Source organism: Myxocyprinus asiaticus, chromosome 20 (assembly GCF_019703515.2).
Source record: "Myxocyprinus asiaticus isolate MX2 ecotype Aquarium Trade chromosome 20, UBuf_Myxa_2, whole genome shotgun sequence".
Taxonomy (NCBI): domain Eukaryota; kingdom Metazoa; phylum Chordata; class Actinopteri; order Cypriniformes; family Catostomidae; genus Myxocyprinus; species Myxocyprinus asiaticus.
Window position 1 is genome coordinate 47,842,013 of NC_059363.1, and position 12,216 is coordinate 47,854,228.

General features: G+C 46.5%; 1 protein-coding gene across 2 annotated transcripts in view; it reads left to right on the forward strand.

Annotated features, from left to right (window-relative positions):
• LOC127411012 (sprouty-related, EVH1 domain-containing protein 1-like) overlaps nt 1–12,216 on the forward strand; it is a 66,023-nt gene that overhangs the window by 50,512 nt on the left and 3,295 nt on the right. For both annotated transcript variants that reach the window (XM_051646321.1, XM_051646320.1), the window contains exon 5: nt 8,584–8,721. In XM_051646321.1, the coding sequence (XP_051502281.1) occupies nt 8,584–8,721 (138 nt within the window). The remainder of the gene's footprint in view (nt 1–8,583; nt 8,722–12,216) is intronic.

Consider the following 12,216-nt stretch of genomic DNA (forward strand, 5'->3'; position numbering starts at 1 on the left):
GCACACAGGGACCTTGTGCTCCGGCACCTAAGCCGACTGAGGCTTCAGGTCAACTGGGAAAAGAGCAAGCTCTCCCCGGTTCAGAGCATCACTTTTCTCGGCCTGGAGTTGGACTCAGTCTCGGTGACAGCGCGCCTCAAGAACGAGCGCGCACAGTCGGTGCTGAACTGTCTGAAGGTGTTCAGACGGAGAGCAGTGGTTCGACTGAAACTTTTTCAGAGGCTCCTGGGGCATATGGCATCCTCAGCGGCGGCCACACCGCTCGGGTTGATGCATATGAGACCGCTTCAGCGCCGGCTTCAACTCGAGTCCCGAGATGGGCATGGCGGCGCGGGACACATCGCGTGGCCATCACGCCGATCTGTCACCGCCTCTTCAGCCCTTGGACTGACCTTGCATTTCTACGGGCAGGGGTTCCCCTAGAGCAGGTCTCCAGGCGCATTGTGGTTACAACAGATGCCTCCAAGACAGGCTGGGGCACCGTATGCAACGGACACACAACCGCCGGCTCCTGGACTGGCCCGCTGCCGCGTTGGCACATCAACTGCCTAGAGTTCTTGGCAGTACTGCTCACCCTGTGGAGGTTTCGGCCGTTGATCCAGGGCAAGCACCTGTTGGTCTGGATGGACAACACAGCATCGGTAGCGTACATCAACCGCCAAGGCAGTCTGCGCTCCCATTGCATGTCACAACTCACCCGCCGTCTCCTCCTCTGGAGTCAGCAACACCTGAAGTCGCTATGAGCCACTCAAATCCCAGGCGACCTCAACACTGCAGCGGACGCGCTGTCACGTCAAGTTACCCTCAGGGGAGAGTGGAGACTCCACCCTCAGGTGGTCCAGCTGATTTGGAGTCGATTCGGTCGAGCACAGGTAGACATGTTTGCTTTCCAGGAATCCTACCACTGCCTGCTTTGGTACACCCTGACTGAGGCATCCCTCGGTATAGATGTGCTGGCACACAGCTGGCCCCCTGGACTATGCAAATACTCGTTTCCCCCAGTTAGCCTACTTGCACAGACCCTGTGCAAGGTCTGGAAGGACGAGGAGCAGATCATCCTAGTAGCACCCTACTGGCCCACCCAGACATGGTTCTCGGATCTCATGCTCCTCGCGACAGCCCCCCCGGCGAATTCCCCTGAGGAAGGACCTTCTTTCTCAGGGACGGGGAACCATCTGGCACCCGCGACCAGACCTCTGGAATCTCCACGTCTGGCCCCTGGACGGGACGCAGAAGACCTAAGTGGCCTACCACCTGCGGTTATAGACACGATCACTCAGGCTAGGGCTCCCTCTACAAGGCGCCTGTATGCCTTGAAGTGGTGTCTGTTCGCTAAGTGGTATTCTTCCCGATGCGAAGACCCCCAGAGATGTGCAGTCGAATCAGTGCTTTCCTTCCTGCAGGTGAGGCTGGAGGGGTGGCTGTCCCCCTCCACCATGAAGGTGTATGTAGCTGCTATTTCAGCTCATCACAATGCAGTAGATGGTAAGTATTTGGGGAAGCACGGCTTGATCATCAGGTTCCTGAGAGGTGCTAGGAGGTTGAATCCCTCCAGACCATGCCTCGTCCCCTCATGGGACCTCTCCGTAGTCCTTCGGGGTCTACAGGGAGCTCCCTTTGAGCCCTTGGAATCAGCTGAGCTTAAGGCACTCTCTTTGAAGACTGCACTCCTGACTGCGCTCACTTCCATCAAAAGGGTAAGGGACCTGCAGGCGTTCTCTGTCAGCGAATCGTGCCTGGATTTCGGTCCGGGTTACTCTCACGTGATCCTGAGACCCCGACCGGGCTATGTGCCCAAGGTTCCCACGACTCCTTTTAGGGATCAGGTGGTGAACCTGCAAGCGCTGTCCCAGGAGGAGGCAGACCCAGCCTTGGCATTGCTGTGTCTGGTGCGAGCTTTACGCATCTATTTGGATTGCACGCAGAGCCTTAGAAGCTCCGAGCAGCTATTTGTTTGCTTTGGTGAACAGCAGAAAGGAAGCGCTGTCTCCAAACAGAGGATCGCCCACTGGGTCATCGATGCCATCACGATGGCGTATCAGGCTCAGGACATGCCACCCCCTGTGGGGTTACAAGCCCACTCCACCAGGAGTGTGGTGGCCTCCTGGGCCCTGGCAAGTGGTGCCTCTTTGACAGACATCTGCAGAGCAGCGGGCTGGGCAACACCCAACACCTTTGCGAGGTTCTACAATCTCCGGGTTGAGCCGGTCTCATCCCGTGTATTGGCAGGCATGAGCAGGTAAATTCCGGGACAACTGGCCGGGTGTACCGCTTGCGCATAGTGCCTTTCCCCTCCCTTAAGGTGAAGACGTGCGCTCTTGACTCCCAGTCGTGTTCACAGACTGTGATCCTTGGATGACTTTCCTCCTTAGCTCTCTGGCAGCTGAGTTTGCGGAGAAACTTGCTGACTGGCCCAGTACATGTGCTAATGAGCCCCTGTACTGAGGTAGGTGCTCCACGTGCTGGTTCCCCAAAGGCGACCCCATGTGATATCTTCCTCAAAATTGTTTCCCTGACAGCAAACTGCATCTTCCTTGGGCAGAGGCCCCACTGCCCCCGGTCACCATGCTCTGTAGAAACTCTTCCCCTACCATGGGACCTCTCCACATGACATACTTTCGACAAGACTCAGTAAGACCATGTGACGTATTCCACTTAAAATAGCCCCCCCCCCCCCCTTTTTTTTGGGCGGGGTGTGGTCTCCGCGGTGTCTTCCCCTTGGGAGGGACACTCCCTGATGCTGACACTTATGGCTCCCAGTCAGTTTCCACTCTTTTTGGGGAGAAAAGAAAGGGAAAAGAGGCCTCGGCTGGGCTAGCCCTTCCCTATAGTTGGGCAGTCGACTTGTTCCTGATGGACCGTTCGATGCTCATGAGAGCGTTGGGGGAGGTTACGTGACGGCCTGGCGTGCTGGCTACGTGGCACAGAGCAGTCTGCCCATCACACACTGCCAGTTCACGCAACACAGTTCAGCTAGTTGTGGCATTTCGTATAGGGACCCCTAGTGTCACTACATCGACACAATGTCAAGTGAGTGACAGTTAGGGAACATCCTGGTTACTTTCGTAACCTCTGTTCCCTGATGGAGGGAACGAGATGTTGTGTCCCTCTTGCCACAATGCTGAACTACCTGCTGAAATGGCCGGGACCTGGTCTCGGCTCCTCAGCACAAAACCTGAATGAGCGGTTGCATACCAGCTCATTTTATACCCGTATGTCCAAGGGAGTGGCATGCAAATTCCACTCACCAGTTCTCATTGGCCTATTTTCCAAAAAGCAGAGGTGTTTGGGGCTCCCAAGAGTGACCCCTAGTGTTACTACATTGACACAACGTCCCTCCATCAGGGAACGGAGGTTACGAAAGTAACCAGGACGTTTACCTGCAATATTTTTCCTGGTACCAGTCCATGTTTTCATTATTACCATAAACGACTCGAACAAACTTTAAAGTTGAAAAGATTGTGGTTTTCTGGGTCGGTTGTGTCACTCAGGTCCAGTTTAAACTGAAAGTTTCCATGCCAATGCACATATGTTTTATCACTTGAGATGTTATGGCCATATGTTTTATCACTCACGTAGAGGCATGTTTGATGACTTGTTTAAAGTAAATAAAGAATTTTTTTTAAGGCATTATTTGAAGATGTTCAGTGACATATGTGCTAACAGAGAAATATTTGACTGATTATAAATGATAAGGAAGGTCTGGTAGACCCGATTATCTAACAGCAGTTGTAAACCAGTCCAAAATAAACAGCGAGATTTTATATACAAAAACACAACAATACAATCACATAATTTCAGATGTGTACATTACTAATCATTTGATAATTTAATAAATGTTGGCCTATAGTCTATATTTCACCCAGAGGGGCACCTCAGCCCAATGTGGGCAAAGGGGCAGTTGCCTGGGCCACTGTAGCTACTACCTGTGTACGTGCTTGGATCCAAGTATTCTACAGAGAAATTTCATGTTGGAGCGGGATTTGAGTGAATGATTTTTTACCGGTTAGCGTGAGCGGTACTTGAGGGGAGAGTCAGCTTGGGCCGTGAGCGTCTTTGATTACATGACTGGACACATCACTCATTACAACAGTGTGTTATTGCATGATTAAAGTGCATCGGCGCACCGTTTCAATGCGTTTTTGACTTCCTCTGAATGTGGTTCTGTGATGGCATTTCCACCTGTATTCAGCACGGGGCAATTTTGATGAGATCACCTGGTTTTGAGAACAGCTGTAAAGGGGGTCACCCTTACAAAAAATCAAGAGTTCTGGCAAACTTGCCGTAAATTTGCCGCTCGTTATTTTCACATGTAAATGAGCTTGCAATTTGCCGCAAATGTTTGCCAGAAATTTGCAGCTCTTCACCGGTAGTGGAGAACCTCTGGCAAACATTTGGCAACAATAGACAATTTGATGCAAGTTGCAACATAGTCATTTGCATGTGAAAATGATAATTGGCTAATTTTCGGCAAGTTTGCAGCTAGTTTTAGATGAACTCTCAATTTTTGTAAGGGCAGAGAGAGTCTCGGCTGTCTGTCTGTTGTGTATCCTGTTACCCACGAGTCCACTGTCCACACACTCAAAGCCAGCACTGATTCTCTCTCTGGTCCTGTATGTTAATTACACACAGAGTGGAAATAGAGATTAATTAGGACTCCGAAACGCCATCACAGGAAGTGTCATGTGTCGCTGTGGAAGCATGTGTTTCGTCTGGTGTGCTGGTATTTTATTCATTCACAGAGGAAGAGTCTGTCGATGCTGCAACACACCCAATCACAGCACTGTTGCTAGGCAGCCGGAGAGGTGTGTGTCGTCATAGTGATTCAGCGTCTCACACACACACATCACTGTGCAGTAGGTGAGCCGACTCCAGCGAGACTCCTAACCAGACATGATGAAAGCTCTCGCTCTCGTGATGTCTGAACCAAACAACCAACAGAAAAGTGACAGGACGTGTGGTTAATCACATGCTTTCTATTTCTGTCCAGAATCCCGCTCCTAACTGTGCATTTAATATCAGATATGATCTTATTGGCTGTTTGTGTCACGTTCAGTGTTGACAGAATCCTCAGTGTGTTTTGTAATAAAAGCTGCTCGTGATGGTTGTTGTGTTAGTGTGAGTGTAGCTGTGTTGCGCCCCCTCTGGACGTGGAGGACTCATTACAGGTGCAGCGGTCTCCTGCTGGATATGCACATGCACGAATAATGGTTCTCTGCAGCATAAACATTCCTCTCCTAAACATTTTATACTTCAAATCCCATAGAAAGAAGAAATTATATTTTGCTTTGAGTAAATGAAGCTTGATTTTATCTTGATTGTTTGCATTGTGACATCACTTTCCTATTTTCTTCAAAATTCTTGTTTAACTTCCTACTAATTCTCAGTGGTGACATTCATCAAGTTCACATTACTGTAATGCATTAATTTTTAATTGATGACAGCATAATTTAAAGGTACAACAAATATAAAAAATGATCTATCTATATCTATGATATATACAGTTGAAGTCAGAAGTTTACATACGCCTTAGCCAAATACATTTAAACTCAATTTTTCACAATTCCTGACATTTAATCGTAGAAAACATTCCCTGTCTTAGGTCAATTAGGATCACTACTTTATTTTAAGAATGTGAAATGTCAGAATAACTGTAGAGAGAATGATTTATTTCAGCTTTTATTTCTTTCATCACATTCCCAGCGGGTCAGAAGTTTACATACACTTTGTTAGTATTTGGTAGCATTGCCTTTAAATTGTTAATCTTGTGGAAGGCTATCCAAAATGGTTGACCCAAGTTACTCATAATAAGTTGCTGGAATTTTGGCCTATTCCTCCAGACAGAACTGGTGTAACTGAGTCAGGTTTGTAGGCCTCCTTGCTCGCACACGCTTTTTCAGTTCTGCCCACAAATGTTCTATCAGATTGAGGTCAGGGCTTTGTGATGGCCACTACAATACCTTGACTTTGTTGTCCTTAAGCCATTTTGCCACAACTTTGGAGGTATGCTTGGGGTCATTGTCCATTTGGAAAACCCATTTGCGACGAGCTTTAACTTCCTGGCTGATGTCTTGAGATGTTGCTTCAATATATCCACATCATTTTCCTTCCTCATGATGCCAGCTATTTTGTGAAGTGCACCAGTCCCTCCTGCAGCAAAGCACCCCCACAACATGATGCTGCCACCCCCATGCTTCACGGTTGGGATGGTGTTCTTCGGCTTGTTCTTCGTTTTTCCTCCAAACAAAACGATGGTCATTATGGCCAAACAGTTACATTTTTGTTTCATCAAACCAGAGGACATTTCTCCAGAAAGTAAGATCTTTGTCCCCATGTGCACTTGCAAACTGTAGTCTGGCTTTTTTATGGCGGTTTTGGAGCAGTGGCTTCTTCCTTGCTGAGCAGCCTTTCAGGTTATGTCGATATAGGACTCGTTTTACTGTGGATATAGATACTTGTCTATCTGTTTCCTCCAGCATCTTCACAAGGTCCTTTGCTGTTGTTCTGGGATTGATTTGCACTTTTTGCACCAAACTACGTTCATCTCTAGAAGACAGAATGCATCTCCTTCCTGAGCGGTATGATGGCTGCGTGGTGCCATGGTGTTTATACTTGCGTACTATTGTTTGTACAGATGAACGTGATAACTTAAGGCATTTGGAAATTACTCCCAAGGATGAACCAGACTTGTTGAGGTCCACAATTATTTGACGTCTTGGCTGCATTATTTTGATTTTTCCATGATGTCAAGCAAAGAGGCACTGAGTTTGAAGGTAGGCCTTAAAATACATCCACAGGTACACCTCCAGTTCAGTACACCTCCTATCAGAAGCTAATTGTCTAATTGTCTAAAGGCTTGACATCATTTTCTGGAATTTTCCAAGCTGCTTAAAGGCACAGCTAACTTAGTGTAAACGTAAACTTCTGACCCACTGGAATTGTGATATAGTCAATTAAAAGTGAAACAGTCTGTCTGTAAACATTTGTTGGAAAAATTACTTGTGTCATGCACAAAGTAGATGTCCTAAACGACTTGCCAAAACTATAGTTTGCTAATATGAAATCAGTGGAGTGGTTAAAAAATTAGTTTTAATGACTTCAACCTAAGTGTATGTAAACTTCTGACTTCAAATGTATATATATATATATATAGGTTGTTGGCTAGTAAATGGTTCTACATTTAGACGAGGTAGCTCCTGTAGAAACATTCAAAATCTGGAAATCAAAACAGTTATGCAAGAAGTGGTGCATTTCTTTTCACTGAAGGGTTTCAGCACCATTCACATACTTACAATGACAAAAATGAGAATGAAACAAAATGAAAAGTGATTTTTTCATTTTAGTTAAGTGAAGCACTTAATTATAATGAATGGAACTTTTGGCCGCCAGTTTATATATATATATATACAGTACTGTGCAAAAGTTTTAGGCACATTATTTATATCTTCAGCTTTAGTGTGTCAATAGGAAATATAAATGTTAGACTCCCAAACATTACTTTTGCAAATAATAAAGATTAGAATAGAAAAAGAGGGAGCCCTGCAACAGATGTCATGGCCGCCACAGAGCCCCCCACTGAACATCGTGTCAGTCTGAGATTACATGAAGAGACAGAAGCAACTGAGACAGTCTAAATAAATAGAAGAACTGTGGCGAATTCTCAAAGAAGCTTGGAACATCCTATCTGCCAACAACCAAGTAAAACTGTGTCCAGGTGTACCTAGGAGAATTGGTGCTGTTTTAAAGGCAAAGGTGGTCACACCGAATATTGATTTAGCTTTTTTATGTTTACTGGACTTTGTGTGACATTTAGTGATAAATGAAAACTATTTATGTCATTATTTTTGAAGACGTCTTCACTATGCAACATTTTTCACAAGTGCCTAAAACTTTTGCACAGTACTATATATGTATATAAATGCACATAATATATAATTTCTTCTTTCATTTGATTTTGAGCTGGATGTGATATTATGTTTCACTCATTCAGTTTGTGTGCAGACTGCTCCCTCTGCTGGACAAGAGCAGAAGTATTTTAGCAGAATATCATTAGTTTGTTCTTTTTTGATCACTTCTGGTCATAATGATTTTTTTCTAGGATTTCTCGTTTCTCCAACCATTTTAGGTATGTTTATGGTCCGTTGTTGGATAAATCCATTACAAACATGTAAATCTAATATTCAAGAGCAGTAAACATGAGAAACTGAGCTGATTTCTCATTTTTCCATTTTTTAAATAAAAGAGAATAATCAATAACCAAGCCTTTTCTTGTTGCTTTTGAAATTAAAAACATTCTAAGCATGTTTCATATGCTGTTTTTCAAAAACTAAGGAATGCAACATACACAGACTGAAAATCAAGCCCTTTTCTGAATTCCTGTGATTTTGTTTTCCGTGCAGCAAAGAAGCAACTGGAAAATTACTTATTTGCTAAAAAATAGCCCTCGTGTTTCATTTTTTAAATTGACCAGAAGGTACATGGACGTTCAAGACTTGACGTGTGTTTGAGATGCATAAACTTTGCTGAACTGAAGTAAAAGTATGTAATTACATGTTACCAAAGAGTTTTTTCTCCTCATGACAGGCCAATCAGGAGTCTTCGTCTTTGTGTATGCCAGTGCGAGACGTCTTCTCTCCAAAAGCATTCCGAGGATCTTACGTTCGAGCCGAGCCATTTGATGAGAGTTACACTGCCAACCGCCGATATCTGCCGCCACATCAGGTACAACCACAAACACAACAAACACGGTTTAATCATCTGGAGATCAGAGTTATAATACCAACAAAACTAAACAACACTGTCAATTGCTTCCTGATACTGTGCTGGGTGATTTCAGATGCCAAAGAATTTAGTTACTGTAATTCATTGAGCAAACAAACATCTTGGTTACTGTCGTAACCTCCGATGGGGGGAACGAGATGTTGTGTCGATGTAGTGACACTAGGGGTCGCTCTTGGGAGCCCCAAACACCTCTGATCTTTGTGGAGTGGGGACAGGCCATGCCAGCCATGGCCTCTTCTCTTCTTTTTTCTCCCCAAAAAATGGAAAATCATTCAGCTGGGGCCATATGTCGCGTCAGGGGGGGTGTCCTTTCACCGCAAGAGAACACCCTGCCCGAAGGGGAGGTAACGTGTGGAAATACGTCACATGGACTTACCAACCGGCAGTATGGCATGTGGAAGATGTCCCCATGGTAGGTCCTACCCGGAGGGGACAGAGCTCTACAAACACGGTGACCGGTGGCAGAGGGAGCTTTGCCTAAGGAAGAGGTGGTTTTACCAATGGGGAAACCGTATCGCGGAAAATACATCACACAGGGTTACTCACGAGCAACCAGCACATGCGGAGCACCTACCTCAGTACAGGGCACACTAGTGCATGTACTGGGCCAGCATCAAATTTCTCTGCCGAATTCGCCTGCCACAGGGCTAAGGAGGAAGGACATCCAGGGTTCACAGTCTCGTGAACTTGCATGGGGCAAAAAAGCGCACGTCTTCCCCTTCAGGAGGGGAAAGGCGCTGTATGCAAGCAGTACACCCGGCCAGTTGCCCTGCATACTTACCTGTTCTTACCTGACAACACACGGGACGAAACTGGCTCAACCCAGAGATTATAAAATCTTGTGAAGGTATTGGGTGTTGCCCAGCACGCTGCACTACAGATGTCTGCTAAAGAGGTGCCATTTTTCAAGGCCCAGGAGGCTGCCACACTCCTAGTGGAGTGTGCTCGTAGTCCCAAAGGGGGCAGCACGTCCTGGGCCTGGTATGCCGATGGCGTCCACAACCCAGTGGGTGATCCTCTGTTTGGAGACAGCCCTCCCTTTCCGCTGTCCTCCAAAGCAGACAAAGAGCTGCTCAGAGAGTGTGGAGTGTGAGCTTTGAGAACCAAGTTTGGGTGGTCCAGAAGGGTGCCACCAGGAGGACATGTTCCTTGTCCTCCTTGACCTTGCACAAAGTCTGTGCAAACAGGCTCACTGGGGGAAACGCATACTTGCTCAGCCCCCGGGGCCAGCTGTGTGCCAGCACGACTGTGCCAAGGGGAGCCTCGGTCAGAGTGTTCCAGAGCGGGCAGTGGGGAAAATTCCCGGGAAGCAAACAGGTCTACCTGCGCTTGGCCGAATCAACTCCAAATCAGCTGGACCACCTGGGGGTGGAGTCTCCACTCTCCCCTGAGCGTGACCTGCCATGACAGCGCATCTGCTGCGCGGGATGTGAGTGGCCAACAGCAACTTCAGTCGAGTTGCGAGATGCGACGTGAGCGTAAACCGCTTTGGCGGAGGGTTCCACTCAAGCCCGACGCTCGTGGCCACCCGGGCAAGCATGGCTGCCAGCTCCGTGTCGGCCTCAGACTGGGCGACCACACTGAAGGTGGGAACCCAGTTGAGTCCTCTGCATCCAACTGGATCAGCCCGCTCTCCGATGCTGCAATTGAGAGCTCATCCTGTTCCCAAGCTCCGAATGAGACATTAAACTCGCCCTGGGGCGAGCCGCCTGTCTCATCCCAGAACTCGACTGGGGCAAACGAGCGTCATGGGGAATGGGAGGTCCATGGGGGATTACCCGGTGGAACAACTCCCATTGGGGTCCCCAAATCGCCCCCAGCACTAACCAATGCGGCCTCATACCCATAGGTAGAAGGACCGGGGTGGGGAGCGGCTGGAGTGGCTTTCCCTCTGAAGAAGGACAACCGTGACCGCAACGTTGCCATGGTCATGTTCTCGCAATGAGACCATGAGCCATCCACGAACGCTGTCTCAGCTTGGCCGTGGCCCATGCAGGTGAGACAGCGATCGTGGCTGTTAGAGGTGGAGAGGTAGTGACCGCAACCAGGAACTATGCACAGACGGAAAATCATCTTTAAAAAGACGCTCTCCGTCAGTGCCACTCTTGTAGAGGAAAATTACTCTTTTAGAATATATTCTCTCTCTTTTCCAGCTGTCGAAGTGCCCAGGGGCGTTCTCTGCACTCAATCCGTGCACGAGGGGGAGAAACTGCTGAAATGCACTGTAAATCCAACAGCATACATAGGTGAATGGAACGGCAGTGGAATTCAGTGAATCAACTGCTCGGCTCCGAAGAAAATATCTGAATGAGTGGTTGCGAGCCAGCTCCTTTTATACCCGTATGTCCAGGGGAGTGGCATGCAAATTCCACTCGCCAATTCCCATTGGCCTTTTCTCAAAGATCAGAGGTGTTTTGGGCTCCTAAGAGTGACCCCTAGTGTCACTACATTGACACAACGTCGAGTGAGTGACAGATAGGGAACAAACTTTTCTGTGAAATGCGAAACGACTTTCTGGTGTCCATGTAAAGGAGCTCAGTAATTTGTAATGGATTACTTTTTTGAGTAACTTACCCAACACTGAACAACTACATGGGCTGTTGAGACCTTGTTTTTGTGAAATCACCAGGATTTCACGGCACTTTCTCTTTATTATTGCAGACCAAAATTATTGAATTTGCTGCAGCTTTTCTCAAAAATTGTGAAGCCATTTGAAAACCCCTAAATAATCATAGTATGCTTGTATACTTTATTTCAGTGACAGTATAAGTGCTATTACCTGTAAATATTTGAGTGCATTGACTGAATATGCAGATAGCAAGAAAAAAAATTATAAATCCACACAAAAATACCATACATTTAAGAGGTGAAACCTGTGATTTTGCTAATATAATAAACCATTTCCTTAAGAGCATGTAAACGTGGTCAGTGACAGAGGAGGAAACGTTCGCTTACTCTGTAACTAATGAGAGAATGGCGGCTGTGCGGTCGGATACGTCAAGATTGTGTCAAGCTTTTTGAGCTTGTGTTGTGCCGTTGTTAAACGTGGAGAAAAGCAATTGGTTTACCTCAGATTCACAGTTCATGGGGAAATTAAACAAAATGGCAAGCTACCTCAAATAATGCAGAGAGTGGTTGAATGTATATGAATTCTTTCAAAATCCTGGACGTACTGATTAATAGAGGAAAAATAATACAGATAGAATGAACTAGATTGACAAAGTTTATGGAGGCAAACTGTGATGCTGATGTTGAGCCTTGTCTGAAAGTTCAAAATAACTTTAAAAGTCTGACAGTTTGACAGCCCCAAAGGTCAGGAAATGAAAAACACAAAGATAGATGATGATAGATGTAGCAGCTGTTACTCTTGATCATTTTGGATTTGTTGAGGGATTTCTGCAGAATAACAGGATGTTGGCTTTGTCAAACTACCAT